Here is a 21,403-nt window from a genome sequence, read left to right as displayed (position 1 = left end):
GGCCTTCCAACCCTGCTCTGAACTGTGCTTGTTAACTGACAGCCAGGGAGCCTGGACAGAGTGGCTGAGGACATGGGCGCTGCTCCGGCTTGGCTGCCTTCTGGCCCTGTGGTGCAGCACATCAGGTCTCCCTCGCCCCAGGCTCTGGGCAGGGTTCCAGGGCTGCACACACCCTTGCTTCTGCAGACAATGGTTCCCAACAAGAGAGAGGGGCCTGGAGAGACAGACCTGAGCAGCCTCTATGACTCTCCCCATGGGGACCGAGGAGCGGCCACCCGAGGCCTCCACCACGGGGGCCAAGCCTCCAGAACAAAGGATTTATCAACAAGCAGCTGTCCACTCACAGAGCAGGTGACCCTCTACACCAAGGACGCATTTAGGAGAATCAGGCCATGAATGGCATCTCCCAGGGACAGCTGCACAAAGGGAGAGGAGTCATCCGTCCTCATTCAGTATCCTCTACCAGAAGGCATTTCTGCCAAACAAGTAAACGTGGATGTGGGCAGTGTTCTTTTCACTACTGGGCTGTCCATGAAGTAGAAAAAGTTCTTAGAGGAAAATTAGGGTTGTATTGCGGAGAAGGCAATGGCACCCCACTCCAGTACTCTTGCCTGGAAAATCCCATGGACGGAGAAGCCTGGTAAGCGGCAGTCCATGGGGTCACTAAGAGTCAGACATGACTTAGCGACTTCACTTTCACTTTTCACTTTCATGCATTGGAGAAGGAAATGGCAACCCACTCCAGTGTTCTTGCCTGGAAAATCCCAGGGACGGGGGAGCCTGGTGGGCCGCCGTCTATGGGGTCGCAGAGAGTCAGACATGACTGAAGTGACTTAGCAGCAGTACCAGGGTTGTATTGAGGTCCATAAACCTTTTCTTAAAACAACTCACCACAGTCTTTCTTGAGGAATTTCCATGCATGCTGTTGACTGTAAGTGTGGTGGGGTTTCCCAGGTACTTTGCCACTAAATCTTCAAAAGAGGGTGCGGCATCACTAGGATCTATCAGCCATGCAGCGATTCTGGGATCCAGCCCTACAAAGCCAGCAACTGCAGAGAGAGAGGTCTGTCAGTCATTCTATGGAAAATAAGTACTTTGCCCTGCCATGGAACAATGGACTGACTCAGAATTGGGAAAGCAGTATGATAAGGCTGCATGCTGTCACCCTGCCTATTTAACTTACATGCAGAGTACATGCAGGCTGGATGAAGCACAAGCTGGAATCAAGACTGCTGGGAGAAATATCAATAACCTCAGATATGCAGATGATACCACCCTTATGGCAGACAGTGAAGAGGAACTAAAGAGCCTCTTGATGAAAGTGAAAGAAGAGAGTGAAAAAGTTGGCTTAAAACTCAACGTTCAAAAATGAAGATTATGGAATCCAGTCCCATCACTTTATGGCAAATAGATGGGGAAACACTGGAAACAGAGAGAGATTTTATGGGCTCCAAAATCACTGCAGGCGGTGACTGCAACCAGGGAAATTTTAAAAAAGACGCTTGCTCCTTGGAGGAAAAGCTATGACAAACCTAGACAGTGCGTTAAAAAGCAGAGACGTAACTTTGCCAACAAAGCTATAGTTTTCCCGTAGTCATGTATGGATGTGAGAGCTGGACCTTAAAGAAGGCTGAGCACTGAAGAATTGATGCTTTTGAACTGTGGTGTTGGAGAATACTCTTTGGAAACCCTTGGACAGCAAGATCAAACCAGTCAATCCTAAAATAAATCAACCCTGAATATTTATTGGAAGGACTGATGCTGAAGCTGAAGCTCCAATACTTTGGCCACCTGATGCAAAGAGTCAACTCATTGGAAAAGACTCTGATGCTGGGAAGATTGAAGGCAGGAGGAGAAGGGGATAGCAGAGGATGAGATGGTTGGATGGCATCACTGACTCGATGGACATGAGTCTGAGCAAGCTCCGGGAGATGGTGATGGACAGGGAAGCCTGGCTTCCTGTGCTGCAGTCCATGGGCCTGCAAAGAGTCAGATACAACTGAGCAACTGGACAGCAATAACAAGGCTCGCATTAACAGCTACAGTCCTACCATCTCCTCCTTCACAGAGCTAAGCAACAAGTGACGCTCTGTCATTCCTGAAGAAGGCTGAGCCTTTGCTAAGAGTGGTCTCCACCAGCCAGGTCCCACATAGCCGGTCTCCATGGGGAATCCATCCCAAACTAACTCTCAATGAAGCTGAAAGAGACGGCAGTCGGAAGCCTCAGCCCCGCCCTTGCCATCTTGCTTCACTTTTCTCCCTGCTCTGGAGCCTCTCTCTGCCCCGTGCACCTCTCTTTTCAACCATGCGTCTCCCCACTTTCACTCGTCCCAAGTCTCCCCTCCTCCACCCAGCTGCGGGGCAGCCTCCCTGACCCAGCATTGGGGTGTCAGTTTCCCGAGTCTCGAGAGAGAAGGAGGAGGCGTGGGGTGATCTGTGCAGCGCCCTGCTGGGAGGAGCCCTGCAGTGCTGCACGTGATGTGTGCAAAGACACTCAGGGCAAGGCCGCTTCACCCCTCACCTCGTAGTCTTCTCATCTGAAAACTGGGAGAAAAGATTACCAGAAGTAGCCGTGGGACACATATGAATATGCACTTTTAAAATTTTTATTTTGTTTTTTGGCCGCGCCATGCCGCATGTGGGATCTTAGTTCCCTGACCACAGATCAAACCCACACCCCTGTGTTGGAAGCTTGGAGTCTTAAAAAGTAGACCACCAGAGAAGTCCTGAAGGTGCTTCTTTAAAAAAAAAAAAAGTGATATTTGCCTAATATATTTTAGTACCAGAGTATTTTGGACCTGGAGCCGGAGTAATAAAAGGATGAGGGGACTGATAAATTAAGAGACAAGTCTGGCAATCCTGAGTGACTGCTCTCTGAAGTTGCTATAACATTTTGAAGTGTGCTTCACCATGACAAAGAGTTGGTCTTTAAATAAAACTGTAGTCTTAGATCACATCACACTAAGCATTATATTTTCTGGCATATTTAAATCACAGTAGTCTAAGAGATTTATATTTACCCAAGCAGCCAGTATCGTCGCTATTTTTCTGATAGCCGGGAAGTCACCTGTGTTGACAGATTTGGAACTCTGGGGGACAGGAAGTCGGCCAGCACTCTGCCTGCCTGCCGCCATCAGCCATCAGGACTTTATATAACCGTGTCTGCCAACACTGACCCAGCCACACGATTTCATTCCGTCTCCCTTTCAAAGCTCTAGTATTCCAAAAGTAAGGGTTCTTATCAACAAATGCTTTTGAAAAACCCTGGGGAAGGTCTGCAGCACTGGAATGGTCTGGGGACTGTTTCCTACAAACTCTTGTAACTAAACTGAAGCTATTAGGACAAGCCCCACACCAGGGAGAATGTCAGGTATTGGAAAAGAAGTGCCAACAACACAGATGGTGAATGAGCTAAGAAAAATTAAGAAAATGATACAAGTTATGGTGGTAAAGAACCTGCCTGCTAGTGCCGGAGACATAAGAGACACAAGTTTGATCCCTTGGTTGAGAAGATCCCCTGGAGGTGGGCATGGCATTCCACTTCAGTATTCTTGCCTGGAGAACCCCACAAACAGAGGAGCCTGGAGGGCTACAGTCCGAAGAGTCAGACACGATTTAAGTGACTTAGCATGAAAATGAAGAACTCAGTTAGAAATACTTAAGAGATTAGGTGACTTAGTAAAAGAAAAACTTGATAAATAGACAAAAGAATTCAGGAAAGCAAAGTAAAACCAAAAAACCATTTCTGAAATAAAAACTAAACTGGCAATCAGTTCAGTTCAGTCTCTCAGTTGTGTCTGACTCTTTGCGACCCCATGGACTGCACAATGCCAGGCTTCCCTGTCCATCACCAACTCCTGGAGCTTACTCAAACTCATGTCCATCAAGTTGGTGATGCCATCCAACCATCTCATACTCTGTCGTTTCCTTTTCCTCCCACCTTCAATCTTTCTGATCATCGGGGTTTTTTCCAAGGAATCCATTCTTCACATCAGGTGGCCAAAGTATTAGAGCTTCAGCTTGAGCATCAGTCCTTCCAATGAATATTCAGGACTGATTTCCTTCAGGATTGACTGGTTTGATTTTACTGTCCAAGGGACTTTCAAGAGTCTTCTCCAACACCATGGTTCAAAAGCGTCAATTCTTCAGTGCGTAGCTTTCTTTATGGTCCAACTCTCACATCCATACATGACTATTGGAAAAACCACAGCTTTGACTAGATGGACTTTTGTCAGAAAAGTAGTGTATGTCTCTGCTTTTTAATGTGCTGTCTAGGTTGATCGTAGCTTTTCTTCCAAGGAGCAAGTGTCTTTTAATTTCATGGCTGCAGTCACCATCCACAGTGATTTTGGAGCCCCCCCAAAAATAAAGGCTCTCACTGTTTTCATTGTTTCCCCATCTGTTTCCCATGAAGTGATGGGACCAAGATGCCATGATCTTCGTTTTTTAAATGTTGAGTTTTAAGCCAGCATTTTCACTCTCCTCTTTCAACTTCATTAAGAGGCTCTTTAGTTCCTCTTTGCTTTCTGCCATAAGGGTTATGTCATCATCTGCATATCTGAGGTTATTGATATTTCTTCCAGAAATCTTGATTCCAGCTTGAACTTCATCCAGTCTGGCATTTCGGATAATGTACTCTGCATATAAGTTAAACAAGCAGGGTGACAATATACAGCCTTGATGTACTCCTTTCCCAACCTGGAACCAGTCTGTTGTTTCATGTCCAGTTCTAACAACTGTTGCTTCTTGACCTGCACACAGGTTTCTCAGGAGGCAGGTAAGGAAGGTGGTGTGGTATTCCCATATTTTTCAGAATTTTCCACAGTTTGTTGTGATCCACACAGTCAAAGGCTTTGGCATAGTCAATAGAGCAGAAATAGATGTTTTTCTGGAACTTTCTTCCTTTTTCTATGATCCAACAGATGTTGGCAATTTGATCTCTGGTTCCTCTGCCTTTTCCAAATCCAGTTCAAACATCTGGAAGTTCTAGGTTCACGTACTATTGAAACCTTGCTTGGAGAATTTTGAGCATTACTTTGCTAGTGTGTAAGATGAATGCAATTGTGCAGTAGTCTGAACATTCTTTGGCATTGCCCTTCTTTGGGATTAAAATGAAAACTGACCTTTTCCAGTCTCGTGGCCACTGCTGAATTTTTGAGATTTGCTGGCATATTGAGTGCAGCACTTTCACAGCATCATCTTTCAGGATTTGCAATAGCTCAACTGGAATTCCATCACCTCCACTAGCTTTGTTCGTAGTGATGCTTCCTAAGGCCCACTTGACTTCACACTCCAGGATGTCTGGCTCTAGGTCAGTGATCACACCATCGTGATTATCTGGGTCGTGAAGATCTTTTTTGAATAGTTCTTCTGTGTATTATTGCCACCTCTTCTTAGTATCTTCTGCTTCTGTTAGGTCCATACTATTTCTGTCCTTTATCAAGCCCATCTTTGCATGAAATGTTCCCTTGGTATCTCTAATTTTCTTGAAGAGATCTCTAGTCTTTCCCATTCTATTGTTTTCCTCTATTTCTTTGCATTGATCGCTGAGGAAGGCTTTCTTATCTCTCCTTGCTGTTCTTTGGAACTCTGCATTCAGATGAATATATCTTTCCTTTTCTCCTTTGCCTTTCACTTCTTTTCTCAGCTGTTTATAAGGCCTCTTCAGACAACCATTTTGCCTTGTTGCATTTCTTTTTCTTGGGGTTGGTTTTGTTCACTGCCTCCTGTACAATGTTACAAACCTCCGTCCATAGCTCTTCAGACACTCTGTCAGATCTAATCCCTTGAGTCTATTTGTCGCTTCCTCTGTATAATTCTAAGGGATTTGATTTAGGTCATACCTGAGTGGTCTAGTGGTATTTCCTACTTTCTTCAATATAAGCCTGAATTTGGCAGTACGGAATTCATGATCTGACCCACAGTCAGCTCCCGGTCTTGTTTTTGCTGACTATAGAGCTTCTCCATCTTTGACTGCAAAGAATATAATCAATCTGATTTCAATATTGACCATCTGGTGATGTCCATGTGTAGAGTTGTCTCTTATGTTGTTGGAACATACTGCTATGACCAGTGTGTTCTCTTGGCAAAACTGTTAGTCCTGCCTCATTTTATACTCCAAGGCCAAACTTGCCTGTTACTCCAGGTATCTCTTGACTTCCTACTTTTGCATTCCAGTCCCCTATGATGAAAAGGATATGTTTTTTGGGTGTTAGTTGTAGAAGGTCTTGTTGGTCATCATAGACCTGTTCAACTTCAGCGTCTTCAGCATTAGTGGCTGGGGCACAGACTTGGATCACTGTGATATTAAATGGTTTGCCTTGGAAACGAACCAACATCACTGTGTCATTTCTGAGATTGTACCCAGGTACTGCGTTTCAGACTCTCCTCATAGTCAACAAGAAACTGTCAATATACAAAAGTAAATAAGTGCAATAGATAATGCCTTAAGTATGTTTAAAAATAAGATGAAAAAAAGGAAATGCTTTTAAACTAAAAAATGAAGAGATTGAAAATGGATTCTAATGTGACAAGTATGAAAGATAGAGAAGATTCAACCTATGAAATCACAAAAACAATTCAAATACCACAAAAAAGGTAAACAACCGAGCATTACAACCAGGTCTCATGCATTTCCTGACAGAAGGACACGATACCGCTCAGAGCTAGGATTGAGACTAGGAAGCAGGCTTGCACTCCCAAACTCTAGCCCGAATCTGATCAGGCCCCTGGGTCTCAGTACAGAAGAAACAGACAAGAGAGAACATGTTAAAAGACAAGAAAGAGAAATCCCATAGGATGAAACCCTGGTCTGTCAACAATGACATGTCGGGAGCCGCGTTAGGCATTACTGACAAAATGGAGGCACGGCCCCAGCCCCCTCTCTTTGTCCCGCAGGCATGGACCCGGGATGAAGGAGTTAGGCTTTGTGATTCTGACTTGTTGTTTCCTTTCCTCGGCTGAGTTGACTGAAAAGGAATATTAAGGTGCTTATTGTTCTTGAGAGGAGCATGAGAAGGCGCAAAGCCTTCTGCAGCTGTGCTCAGAAAATAATTCATAAAGTTAGTCATTGACATTTGTTCAAGGACTTTTACAAAAGAGTGTTCCAGGATGAGCACATAGGCCGCAGCTTGAGGACATGGGAGGGATTGTTATCTGAAGCCTGTTTGTGAGGAAAATGTTTATGGCAAAGGAGTTTACTGAATTTAGGGCTTAGAAATAATTAAAATAGTTAGATGTTGAAAATTTAAGGAATGTTGTAATGTTAGCATATTTTACTACACCTTATAGAGGTTAGGAATTTTAGAGGTACTATAGCTAGAAGCCTTATTAAGAGATAGTGAGCTCAGGATGTTAGGGGCAAACAGGATTTAGAAAGATAAGAAATAAACTGAGGAATGTAGCATGAGTTACAATGTAATCACAAGTTAACTATAGGACACATAAGAGGGAGTAGATAATAGATGGTAAAGCTGATTTCCAGAGAACCGCTGAAGCAGGAACTCTGTTTGAAGAGCAACAATGATTTATGGAGATAATAAATCTGGGTGAGGGGAAACTGAAAATGTCAAACTTCTGACCTACTGCTTTAGTAAAAGTACAAAAGAAAATCTTGAACTGAAATAAACAGGCAGTCCAAGAAAACTGAGAGGCTGTCTCGTTTCTTGCCGACACTGCTCACCGCTTCAGGTTGAATCTCTGGCTGCTGGAGCTGGACTCCGGCAATGACAAAATAATGGCAAGAAAAGACACAGAAGGAGAGAAGACGCAAGAAAACTGGGGAGACACATCACACCCAGCCCGAGTTTAGGGCCACCCAGACCCGTGTTTGGATCCCGATTCAATCAAACTGCAAGAAACAAAAACAAGCAAAGCTATTTAAAGACAACTGGGCAAGTACAAACGTTGCCTGGATAGCTAATGATACGAACAGATTATGGCTGTTTTAGGGAGAGATGATGAGCAAGCCATCTGAAAACTGAAATCCTCATATTTTATTCATCTGATTGAAACATTACAGATCAGTAATACGATGCTTGGGACGTGCTACAAAATAACCCAGGGGACAGAGGTTTGGAACTAGTGGGGAACAAAGACTGGACAGAGTTGACAGCTGTTGGAACTGGGCCAAGTGTTGTCTGTTGTGTCCCCCCACACGCCTGCCGTTCTCTGCAGACGCAGCTGCGTGTCCACAAACTCCCAGCAGTGAGCGCAGACCCTGCAGCTCAAGCCTCAGCTCCATGGATGGCCCCACCTCCGGCACCAGCCCCCAGCCCCGGGCCTGCTGTGCCTCCCACCACGCAGCTGGAAGCCAGGGGAGGTTCCCACGCGCCCTCCGCAGGGCCCACCCTTTGCTGTAAGCACCCTGTGTACTCACACCTCTTTATTAGGAAGCCTACAGCCCAGGAACAGCCAGGCGGCAGAGTGCACAGGGCACGGCACGGCGGGCACAGAACTACACCCAGTCCAGCTGTGCCCCCTCCCAGCACCCGGGCTGCTCACCTGGGAATCCCACCATGAGGGCATTTTATGCAGGCTTCATTACCTCAGTGTGGCTGACTAAGTCACTGGTCTCCAGCCCCTCTCCCCTTCCTGGAGGTGGCGGGTCACACTGAAAGCTCCGGGCCTCAGTAGAGCCTCCTCTTTCTGCTGACCACTCCCGCCCTGAAGCCCTGCTGCCTCCAGCCCCCAGTGCTCATTAGCACATGGAGGACACTCAGCACCCTGGAGATGGCTTGGGTTTTGGGAGCTGAGAGCCATGAACCAGGGATAAACACCAAACATATCTTACTGTATCACATGTACTTTATATTGTCTTGGGAATTTTGTACAATAAAAACTTTTTTTTTCCCAATGCCTTGTGTGCATGCTAAGTTGCTTCCAACTCTTTGTGACCCCGTGGACTGTAGCCACCAGGCTCCTCTGTCCATGGGATTTCCCAGGCAAGAATACTGGAGTGGGTTGCCATTCCCTTCTGCAGGGGATCTTCCCGATCCAGGGATCAAGCCTGCATCTCTTACGTCTCCTGCATGGGTAGATGGGCTCTTTACCACTAGAGCCATCTTACTATAAATATTTTCAAACATTCAGACAGTTTGAAAAGGACTGCACAGTGAATACTCGTGTATCCACTACCCAGCCTCTGCAATGAACATTCTTTCTATATTTGCTTTATTACATGTCTATCTAGTAAAAAAAAAAAAAAAAAGGTTTCTAAAATTCTTTTTAATAATGTTAAATAAACGGAGAAGGCAATAGCACCCCACTCCAGTACTCTTGCTTGGAAAATCCCATGGACGGAGGAGTCTGGTAGGCTGCAGTCCATGGGGTCACGAAGAGTCGTACACGACCGCACAACTTCACTTCCACTTTTCACTTTCATGCATTGGAGAAGGAAATGGCAACCCACTCCAGTGTTCTTGCCTGGAGAATCCCAGGGACAGGGGATTCTGGTGGGCTGCAGTCTGTGGGGTCGCACAGAGTCGGACACGACTGAAGCGACTTAGCAGCAGCAGCAGCAGCAGCAGCACTCTGGCTTTAGTTTAATTCTTAGAGAGTTTACAGCTGTTTGTGGTGACAATAAATTCATCTACCAAGCCACATGTTACTTCTTCCCTATTTTAAACACAAAAGTAATACATACTTGAAAAACTCTAATCATGTAAAACACAGAGGGGAAGTGCCTCTGCGCTCAGGGCATGTGGCTGGCTGCGTGGGTAGTGCCGAGCAGCTGTGACTCCCCCCAACCTCTGAGTTGTGCAACACGGCAGTCCTCACCGCGCTCCCATCCCCAGGAGGAATCGCTGTGGGACAGTTACATCCGTGGGAGATGATAAATCTGAAACGTACCACACTTCCAACTGCCATCGTCACCGAACAACTGCAGCGCTGTTCTCACAAAATCCTTTGCGTTAAAACAAATGACGGGGCGTTTACGTCTCAGTACTTCACGCAGCACGTTCCTAGAAGATGAAGAGACATTCACAGATTGACAGACCGATTTGAAACTCCTCATCTTGGAAAACTTCCAAAGACATTCCACTAACAGCTGTCACGTGTGAAGTATTATGGGCAGACATTCTTCTGCAAGCTTTCCACAGATTAACTCAAATCCTAGGAGGTGTGCAGGGAAAATCAAAATGGGTTGGTCTTGCTCAGTCCCCAGAACGGAGCCAGGAGGCCCCTGAGAAAGTGGGACTCAGGGGCGACGCAGCCTGGATGGAATCTGACCTTTTGACCTGGTGACAACATCCAGAATGTCTGCCAGAACCCGAGGCCCCCGTCCATCTTTCGGACCTCTACCCTGAAACAGTCTGTGATTCCTTAAGGACAAACGTTTTCTGGGTTGTATTAGAGGCTGTCACAGTTCTTGCCAGCCAACTTTAAAAAAAATTTTTATTTTATTTGTTTTTGGTTTTGCTGGGTCTTGGCTGTGATGCACCGGCTCCTCACGGCAGCGGCTTCTCTTGCTGCAGAGCACGGACTGGGCGTGTGGGCCACAGCAGCTACGATGCGTGGGCTCTAGAGCTAGGGTTCAGTAGTTGGGGCACACGGGCTTAGCTGTTCCGAGGCATGTGGGATCTTCCTGGACCACGGCTCAAACTGGTGTCCCTGCACAGGCAGGCAGACTCCTAACCACTGGGCTACCAGGAGAGTCCTCGCCAGGCAACTTTTAACAACCTTATGGCTTTTTGTTTTTATAAACCCGACTCTCTTCCCCAGAACACTCTTTAGGGGTTACCTGAATCTTTGTCTCTTGAATTGCAATTCTTAAGACCCCAAACAAACTTATTTGCAGCCTCTTGTGTTATTTTTTGGTTGACAGAGGTAGGTGTTACTTATTATCTGTATTTTACGGATGATGAAGCCGAGACACAAAGAGGTTAGTCATGAAGTCAAGTTCACACGGCTCTTCAGATCCAATTCCTGGATGTGGCACAATCGCCTGCAGACTAAGCCCCCAGCCTGAGTGGAGCTGACGCACCCTGGACTCCTCCCCGCCAGTCCCAGCCTGTGCTCCCAGCACACCCCCACCAGCCTGTGCTCTGCCCACACTGGAATCTCCCAGCCTGTGCTCCCAGCACACCCCACTCCCCGACCAGCCTGTGCTCTGCCCACACTGGAATCTCCTTCTCCATCACCAGACTCCACCAAGCCCTCTCACACTCCAGGCCCCCCTGCTCCAGTACTCCTGGCCACATACCTGCTACAGCCAGGACCACGTTCATGACACCGTAATTTACCTTACCCCCATTGAATCATGAGCTCCTTGATTATGGGATTCATGATAGCTGACATTTATCAAATACTTACCATGTGTGAATACCTCACTAAACACTCACAGGGATTGCTGCACTGAAACCTCATCATAATCCCATTAGGCAGGCACTAGATCCATTCTGGTGTAGGAATGACTACCTGCTCTGGTATTCTTGCCTGGAAAATCCCACCATGAACAGAGGAGCGGGGAGGGCTACAGCCCATGGCGTCGCAAAGAATCGGACACGACAGCACAAGAGAGCACAGGCCCATTTTAGAGATAAGGAAACCGAGGCCTGGAAGGGTGAGACAATTTTTCCAGCTTTCCACAACTGAGAAGTGGCAATGCTGAGGTCTGAGACCTGATCTTGCTGCTGCCAGGACCCAAGGTGGTGTTGGAGAAGACTCTTGAGAGCCCCTTGGACTGCAAGGAGATACAACCAGTCCATTCTAAAGGAGATCAGTCCTGGGTGTTCATTGGAAGGAATGATGATGAAGCTGAAACTCCAGTACTTTGGCCACCTCATGCCAAGAGTTGACTCATTGGAAAAGACCCTGATGCTGGGAGGGATTGGAGGCAAGAGGAGAAGGGGACGACAGAGGATGAGATGGCTGGATGGCATCACCGACTCAATGGACGTGAGTTTGAGTGAACTCTGGGAGTTGGTGATGGACAGGGAGGCCTGGCATGCAGCGATTCATGGGGTCACAAAGAGTCAGACGCGACTGAGCAACTGAACTGAACTGATGGTAACTGCTTATTAATACATCAACGAGGGTCTTTGGATGAGGCTGAGGAAGAAGGAAAGCTGGAGTCCAGTGAGCTCTGCTTACTCTGCAAGCAGGCATTTTTAGGCTTCTTGCACTTTCTGGTGTCCTTTCCCTTAGGCTTCCCTTGAAGAGGGCCACTGCCGACGGCAGAGCGTCAGGCCTTGGCTCTGCTGGGCCTGGAGCGGGTGTGAGGGAGAAGCAGCTGGGACTCCTGGAGTTCCCTCCCACTTCGGTGCTCTTGTAGCTGGAAACTCGGAAGTTCTCAATGAGGCCACCTAACAACTATGATCTCTCCCACTAAAAGGCACAACCCTGCTGCGATTTCTAGCTTGAGACAGGACACACAACAAAAAGAGAGTGTCTTCCGAGACAAGGTGGCTAAAACAGTGTGTTTTCTACGTCAGTTTTGCCACATCTGCAAAACAAAAAGCAGAGGGAGGATCGAAGCTTAAGTGACCACCAGATGTTCAAGTGGAGAATGTGAAACAGGATACAAAATCCAGAATTCAGAAAAGGAAGTCCAAACATTAGAGCCCTGCTTTCACAGAGGTCTTCCATAGTAATAGACTGCCTGATTGTTCTTTCAAAAGAAAGTTATGTAAAAAGAAGGTTATGGGTTCTTGGGAGCAGAGTGCTGTGTTGTCAGATGTCTGATTCTCACTGTGGCGTACATGCCTGCCATTAAGCTTTTATTGCCGAGGCGTCTGTTTCAAGAGATGTCCATCCTGAATAGACGTGTTGCCAGCTGTGCTACTCAGCCGCGGGCAAAACCACCAGAGAAGGAGCCAGGGGAAGCTCCCTCTTCCAGAGTGAGTGGGTGAGCGTCAGTCGCTCAGCCGTGTCCGACTCTCTGCACCCCCATGGACTGTAGCCCGCCAGGCTCCTCTGTCCATGAGATTCTCCAGGCAAGAATACTGGAGTGTTCGCCATTCCCTTCTCCAGGGGATCTTCCTGATCCAGGGATGGGACCCAGGTCTCCTGCGCTGCAGGGAGAGTCCTTACCAGCTGAGCTGCCAGGTCTTTCCAGAAAGCCCTGGGTAAGCAGATAACTGACTTCGTGAGTGACACGGCTTCTCAACCTTCCTGTGCCCTACTTCCTGCTCTGATGCTTTAAGTTAGCCAATAAAGAGTGACTCCTCGAAACCCTAGACACCCCACCTTCAAACTCTAAAAAGGCAGAGCCCTAGGTCTATGCACGCCCTTTCTTTCTTTCCCTATAACCCCTCTGTGAGGCCCTGGGCATGCCGTGTACCCTCCACGACTTGTGAATGATAAGTTCCATTCCTCAGATTCCCCAGCAGTTTTTGCTGACATGTGCCCTGTGCAGGACTGGCCCCTGCAGAGGAAATGCCTGTGGGGGCTCGGTGCGAGGAATACGGGCTGGCCCAGTGCCTCAGGCGCTCCGACCTGAGGCGCACGACGACCCAAAACTCACCCGAGCCCGGTGAGCCCGACTCAGGCAGGGACGGCCGGGACCAGGTCCCCACCTTCTCACCCAGAGCCTCCCTGGATGCCTCTTCAGGGCAGTGGCTTCAAGGAGCTCTCTCGGGGCACCTAGCTGACTCGGACTCAGAGAGCTAGGTGCACAGGCAGTGGATACCCCCACCGAAACCAGAAGTGAGTCAGGCTGACAATATGAGAAAGAAACGGTGATGAGGGGCACAGACTCCAGCCCACGAGGGGGCTTTTCAGGGCTGAGAAGGGGCAGCAGAGCATCCCTGCCTGTTCTGAAATTCTGAGACTCTAAGAAGGCAGATACAAGTGAGATGTTTCTTGCCTATTTTCACAAAGTGAAACTTTGAAATTAGTAATAGGTTGGTAGTATTGAGGACTATCTATTGCTTGAAGGCAGAGATTGCTTTCCAATGCCGTGAGTGAGTGAGCGAGTATCTTGAGGAGGTCAGCCAGGGCTCCAGCAGTGACGGTGGGTTTTTGCTCCTTAAAATGACGCTCTTCTTGCCGACTTCTCATTGCAATGTTGACTCAAATCCTGGAGCAGGCCCCTGTGGATGGTCCCACCATTTCAGAGCTCTTTGAGGGGAGAGGGCCAGTGTTTATAGAGGTTTCTGTCACTGAGATTCATTTCACTTTCATGTGCACTACAAACATTCTGAAACTTTAAATAACTGAACTTGGAGCTCGGGAAACTCTCAGTTAGGGTAAGGCGGGTGAGCCGGACTTCAGGAGATTAGTGGAGACGTCTTACTCGGCAAGCTGGTGCTGTGCCTCTTGCCCTTGGCCCCAGGCAGAGGAGCGCTCAGTTTTTATGTAGATACACTGATCACTGGGCACGTCCTCCGGAACACTGTCAGAAGCTGAGGCAGCCAGACCACCGCTGCCTTCCTCCGGATGTCTCCTCAGTAACATCACAATGCCTTTAACAGAGGAAACCAGAGCCTGTGAATACACAGTAAAATAAAGTTACAAGATCAAGCATAAATTATGCATTTGTTCAAGAAAGATTGGTCATGTTTTATAATTAAGCAGAATTAAAAGGCTTAAAATTAAAATTAGTAAGTGAATACCTCCTTTAATGACAATTAAGGCCCAAACCCAAACCATCTCATTCTCTAAATCTGGTCTCCTCCCTATTCAACATCATAATGGAAGTCTTAGCTAATGCAATACAGCAGGAAAAAGAAATAAAAGATATATAAATTAGAAAGGAAGAGCTGTACCATCACCATTTACAGATAACATAAATATTTGTGTAGAAAACCCAAAGGAATCTACAAAATAAAACACCTCCTGGAAGGAATATGTGAGCCAAGCAAGGTTGCAGGATCCAAGGTCAAAACACAAAAATCAGTTATATTTCCGTACACTAACAATGGACATGTAAAAGTAAACGTTTTAAAAAAGGAATTACCATGTATAATAACTAGTCCCCAAATTAAATACTTAGAAATCAATATAACATGTATAGGATCTGTGTACTAAAATCTATAAAATACTGATGAAAGAAATCAGAGAAGACCTACAAAAAGAGACACATACCATGCTTAACGACAATAAAACTCAATGTCAATTCTCTCAAGCTAAGTTGTAGAATCAAAAAGATCAATAAACCCCAAGTACAAGAAAACTACAGCAAGTCATACCATAATCAAACTGTTTAAAACCAGTGATATAGAGAAAACCTTAAAAGGGAAGGTGTTCTAGGGAAGGGGGAGGGGGGAGGGGGACACATTGCCTAGACAGAGACAAAGATAAGGGTGACAGCAGATTCCTTATGAGAAACAAAGCAAGTTAGGAGACAGTCGCATAACATTTTTAAACTATTGAAAGGAAAAAAACTATCAACTTACAATTCTTTATCCCATAAAAATGTCTTTCAGAAATGAGAGGTAAAGCAAGATCTATATACTACACTGAAAATTACAAAACACTGCTAAGAGAAATTGAACTTTTAAATAAATGGAAAGACACCCCCTGTTCATGAATCAGAAAATTCAACACTGCTTTCAAGATGGCAAAACTAAGCTAGGCTGGGACTTGGGTGCCTCTACCAGCACGCCTGCACCTGGACAAATGTCTCCTTGAGCAACAGGAAACAAAGAAACCATATGTCAGGGGTCCCCAACCCCCACGCCACCCGCTAGTACCGGTCCACGGCCTGTTAGGAGCGGGGCTGCGTGGCAGTAGGTAAGCAGCGGGCAGGTGAGCTGAGCTTCTTATGTATTTACAGCTGCTCCCCACTGCTCACATCACCTGAGCTCCACCTCCTGTCAGACCAGCAGTGGCATCAGACTCTCAGAGGGGCACAAAGTGCTCTGTGAACAGTGTGTGAGGGGTCTAGGCTGTGTGCTCTTAAGAAAATCTAATGTCTGATGATCTCATTCTGCATCATGCTGAGTTGTATAATTATCTCATTATATATCACAATGTAATAATAATATAAATAAACACACACAATAAATGTAATGCACTTGACTCATCCTGAAACCATAACCCTGTCCCAGTCATGGAAAAATTGTCTTCTGTGAAACTGGTCCCTGGTGCCAAAAAGGCTGGGACTGCAGCTATAAGTGACTAAAATAACTGCGTGCATGGGCGAGTGGGGACAATTGTGAGCAACAGGATACAGATATGCCACAAACAAACTGCCACTTCTGATGTTCTGGGAGCAAAAGCAGGGTACTGCACACGATCCTGTACACAGCACCACCAAGGAGGTGTACAGGCCCTGAAGCTATGCCTCCTGCCCAGCCCACAAACCCACCGCCCACCGTTGCGCCACATAAGGGCCCAAGAAGGCCCTCTAGGGAGCAGGCAATGAAACCTGTTTCTTGTTCTTGCTCTCTTGTACTGCAGCACAAGCCCCAGCAAAGCCTTGCCTGAAATTCCCATCTGGCCTCTTATCATTTCTATTGGTTAAGAGTCCAAGGGCCCGGGTTGGGAGCATGATTTTGGCGACTCTGCTGGGACCCGTGGGTCTTCCTTCTTTCCTTGTCCCTCTGAGAGAGGATAGTGGTCCATTTGGTGGAGCTGGATGCAGCTGACGAGCAGCCACCTGAATCTCTGCTCAGGGTCACAGTGCTTGGCAAGTCTGCCCTCATTGCCCCGGGGCCTCACTGTGCTCACTCACGCAGCTTCCCCTCCCCTTTCCCTCTTCTGGTATCTCCCACTCTCTACTTCTTCCTTCTCTGTCCTCTCCCACGCTCTGTCACACCCTTCTGAGAAGGTGAACATCAGGCAAATACAGCCTAACTCCTCTCAGCTAGTGAAGCCATGCTCCCACAGGCTGACCCTGGTTTGCCCTGACAGGTGACAAGAGGTGGGAGAGGCTGGCCTCCTACCATGAAGACCTTGGTCCAGTGGGGTTTCCTTGAGAGGAGATTTCTGAGAGTGATAGAGGTTCAAGCCTCATATGATGTAGTGGCTGGAAGCCTGGTCATCGCAGACTTCTCGGCTTCTTTATCCTGGGTTAAAGTCCCAGTTGCGGGTTTGAGACCCACTGGCATGATCACCCCGATGAGTGGTGGACAGACTGCCTGCCTCCACTGGCCCTTGTGGAAGAGCACAGCCGACTGGAACTGCCTGAACAGATGCCCACAGAGGGGTGGGCTGGAACAGCAGCTCTCCTAGTTGTTTCTCCTTACATTGTCCATCCGCACCTCTACCCCCAAGGCACTGGCTGGGGTGAACTTCACGCTACCTCTGAGTATTTCTCTGTTCTGTTTTCAACCGTGGAGAAGAGTTCCGAGATCTCCTCTGTCATCTCATCTGTGGTTTTGTTGTGCCAGGTCTCGAGGGTTCATCCAGCCTCAGGATCTCTAGGCATTAACCATCAGATTTATATGTAAACATGGGAAATGCCCCCCGAAGATTCTTCTCTGGGTTACATTCTTAAAGATTGGGGACAGTTGAAATTAGATGGTTTAAAAATCATCTTCTTTTGCAACACAGCTGGTTGCAATAGGCCTTGGCTAATCAGAAGAAGAAGCCACAGATTGGACCCCTTAACTTTAACACCAGTTTACAACTGGACGAAAATACTGTAAGGAGTGCCCAAAAAGGGGAGAGGTCCCTCACATGCAGGGCCTTGTGAAACTACATCCAGACCATGGTTGGAGGGATCCCTGCAGGGTGCTCAGCCTCTATTTCTGCTTTGCCCCCAAAAGATTGACAGACTTTCTCACAGATCCCCTCTTTCAACTGCCAACTCGTCACTGGCATGAGGGTCCTTTCTCACGTCCCCACTTCTTCCCCTTCAGTACCACCTTCAGCCCGTGGCCTCTGCCTTACCCCTTTGACCCAGGGACCCTGAAACCAGAGCCCAGTGCTATCTCCAGTGGGGCTCTGATGAGATTCAAAATTAGCCCCACTTTCATACCATAAGGCTTCTACCCCCTCCAGGAAGTAGCTGACAGAAGGGAGAATTACTAGAGAGCATGTCTCCTTCTGATGAGGGACATAGGAATCTGTAAGGAGAGACTCGGCACATTCTCAGACAACCCTGATGAGTTTAGAGGTGAATTTGCCATGCTGGGTTAACATTCTCCCTGACCTGGCAGAAATCATAGTTATTCCCGACCACTGTTGCACCCCAGATGAGAAGGAGTGCATACTAAGAAAGGCCAGGGAACACACAGACAGCCTAGTGGCCACCAGTGACGCAGTCCCAGAACAGGACTCCCACTGAGACTATAAGGATCATGTAGGCCAGGCCAGGATAAGACATTATACTACTTGTTCATTAGAAGGAATGAAAAGGTGTATGATGAAGCCTGCAAATTATGATAAGGTCTGAGAGGTTACACAGGAAAAAGATAAAAGCTTAGCAATCTTCCTGAGCCGGGTGACAGGCATTCAGGAAGTACACCAATATAGACCCGGAGTCTGCAGAAGGGAGGCTGCTATTGGCCATGCATTTTATCACTCAGCGTGCTCCGGATATCAGGAGGAAATTACAAAAGCTTGAGGCTGGGCCCCAAACCCCATTGTCAACCTTGGCAGAGGAGGCCTTCAAGGTCTATAACAATTGGGACATGGTAGAGGAAGCCAACAAGGACGGGAGACTAATAAAGAAACTCAGCTCCTAGCTGCCTTGATCCACCTACCATCTCAAGAGGACCCTAGACAGCTGTGAAGACCAGAGCAGCAGCCCAGGAATCACCTGGGCAGGAATCAGTGCGTGCCCTTCCCCAGCACCAGAATGGGGCACTGGAAAGGGAAGGTCCTGGGCGCCCTCTGTGGAAAGCCCGAGGACAACCCCTGCTGGCCCCAGGTCTCGGTGACGCGGAGTCTCCTGGATGCTCTAGAGACTCACATACACTTGCTGGTGGGGACTGGTGCCAGCCTGCCTCGGGATCCTGTTCAATCCATCCTCATCACTCCAGTGGAGCCTCGGGTCATCCAGGGTGCGGCACGTAGAACTAAACGTCTAGCAGACACTGGAGCGGGTTGCTCTGCTCTGACTTGGCCAGCTGGCCGGGCTCCGGCTGTGGCTGCACTGTGACGGGAGCTGACGGAGGCCAAAGCTGAGGCAGCTTAGGTCTCCCCGTGCCCTGGGGTCAGAATCAGGTCTACTGTCACTCACTCCTTTTTGTACAGGCAGGAATGTCTTGTCCCCCTCCCCTCCCCCCCGTGGAAGAGACTCACTAAATAAACTAGGAACTAGTATATTTTTAGGACAGAATGAAGTCCAGGAAGATAGAGAATTCAAACAGAATGCATCTCTTGGTAGCCCCAGATGACCTGCCTGCTGGTCATCAAAATATTCCCCAGGAAATTAAGGAACAGGAGAACTCTGTAGTATGGGATACTTCAGTGCCAGGAAGGGTAAGCCCTGATAGAAGTAAGATTAAATCCTAGGGAAAGATACCAGGAAGAGACAATATCCTTTGAAGCCTAAGCTCCTGAGGGTGATAAAATAGCTGCTCACCAAATTCCTAACACACAGACTCATTAGGCCCTGCCAATCTCCTTGCAATACTCTGATACTCACCGTCCAGAGGCCTAACAGGGAGCATTGCTTTGTGAAAGACTCAAGAGCAGTGGACTAGACAGTCAGTTCAGTTCAGTCGCTCAGTCGTGTCCGACTCTGCGACCCCATGAATCGCAGCACGCCAGGCCTCCCTGTCCATCACCAACTCCCGAGTTCACTCAGACTCACGTCCATCGAGTTAGATGGCCATCCAGCCATCTCATCCTCTGCCGTCCCCTTCTCCTCCTGCCCCCAATCCCTCCCAGCATCAGAGTCTTTTCCAATGAGTCAACTCTTCACATGAGGTGCCCAAAGTACTGCAGTTTCAGCTTTACCATCATTCCTTCCAAAGAAATCCCAGGGCTGATCTCCTTCAGAATGGACTGGTTGGATCTCCTTGCAGTCCAAGGGACTCTCAAGAGTCTTCTCCAACACCACAGTTCAAAAGCATCAATTCTTCAGCGCTCAGCTTTCTTCACAGTCCAACTCTCACATCCATACATGACCACTGGAAAAACCATAGCCTTGACTAGACGGACCTTTGTTGACGAAGTAACGTCTCTGCTTTTGAATATGTATGTAGGTTGGTCATAACTTTTCTTCCAAGGAGTAAGCGTCTTTTAATTTCATGGCTGCAGTCACCATCTGCAGTGATTTTGGAGCCCAAAAAAATAAAGTCTGACACTGTTTCCACTGTTTCACCATCTATTTCCCATGAAGTGATGGGACCGGATGCCATGACTAGACAGTCATCCCTATTTAATCAGTAGTACCAAACCCACACACCCTCCTCACCCAAGTGCCCGGGAGTGCTCAGTATTCCTCTGTTCTGGACTCCAAAGACGCATTCTTCTGTATCCGCTACATCCAGGCTCTCAATGCCCTTTTGCTTTTGAACAGAGGGGCCTGACCCTCTGGAAGCAACTCAGTATACTTGAACAGTGCTTCTGCAGGGTTTTCAGAATGGCCTCCATTTTTTAAGAAACGAGTTAGCAAAAGAACTGAGGGAACTAGGCCTGAAAAATGGAACTCCATCACGATATATTGAAGACAAATATGTAAGCACTGAGATAAAGCAAGACTCAGATCAGAATACTGCTAAGATCCTAATCTTCTGGCAGAAACGGGAGACAACGTTTCCCCGATGAAGGCTCAGATTTCACAACCATGGGTTCAGCAGGAGCGCAAGCCCGGGGTGTGGACTGAAAGACAGCAGTTAGTGCGTTACTGTCTCCAACCAGACAGCCGACTCCAAGGCTGTCTCAGGATGGCTGGGTTCTGTCGCATCTGGACTCCAAATTGTGACTTTATAGCAAACCGCTATATGAAGCTCTGAAGGGGGAACCCTGGGCCAGTCTGCTCCCTACTGCACTCCTCAGGGTCCATGTAGCCCCCAGGAGTAATCTGAGGCTTAGCCCATGTGAGTGACCTAGGGAAGGCATTTTCTTACTTCTGACATTCTACCAGATGAGGCAGTGAGCCAGACCCTGCGATACGCTTCTAGTCTAGGCCAAGTTCAGAAGGCACTGTAGGACTATGCCAAGACACTGGAAGCTCCCACTAAAACCCAGCAGAAGGGGCGGCCCCTCCACAAAGGAACCCTGGTGACCAGGGCTGTGTGCTCGCAGTGCAGGGGGCCCGGGTTCAGTCCCCGGTCAGGGAACTAGACCCACACGTTGCAGCTCGGAGCTCTCACACACTGCAACAAAGACCAGAGATCCTGTGGGCCGCAGCTAAGACTTGGCACAGCCAAATAAATAACCTTTTAATACATAGTTTTTAAAAAGATACTGACGCACACAAAAAATACCCCAATCTAGAAGGAGGCATCCCCCTAAAACTAACCCTTGCTGCAGTGGACGGGCCCCAGCAGAGTAAGGCTAGCCCCTGCTGCTGTCAAACTGCAAAGGGTACCTAGCCGGGTACATTTGTCCAGACCGGAGC

The 21,403-nt window shown here is 47.8% G+C and overlaps 1 protein-coding gene across 1 annotated transcript in view; it reads right to left on the bottom strand.

The window, feature by feature from the left end:
* POLN (DNA polymerase nu) overlaps positions 1 to 21,403 on the bottom strand; it is a 152,046-nt gene that overhangs the window by 103,157 nt on the left and 27,486 nt on the right. The window contains exons 5-7 of the mRNA XM_002688439.7: positions 14,237 to 14,427; positions 9,850 to 9,962; positions 892 to 1,049 (exon numbers count right to left, since the gene is read on the bottom strand). Of these exons, the coding sequence (XP_002688485.4) occupies positions 892 to 1,049; positions 9,850 to 9,962; positions 14,237 to 14,427 (462 nt within the window). The remainder of the gene's footprint in view (positions 1 to 891; positions 1,050 to 9,849; positions 9,963 to 14,236; positions 14,428 to 21,403) is intronic.

The sequence above is a fragment of the Bos taurus genome, chromosome 6, assembly GCF_002263795.3.
Source record: "Bos taurus isolate L1 Dominette 01449 registration number 42190680 breed Hereford chromosome 6, ARS-UCD2.0, whole genome shotgun sequence".
In the NCBI taxonomy this organism is placed as follows: Eukaryota; Metazoa; Chordata; class Mammalia; order Artiodactyla; family Bovidae; genus Bos; species Bos taurus.
Note: the sequence above shows the minus strand (reverse complement) of the source record. Positions and strands in the feature narration are given on the sequence as shown.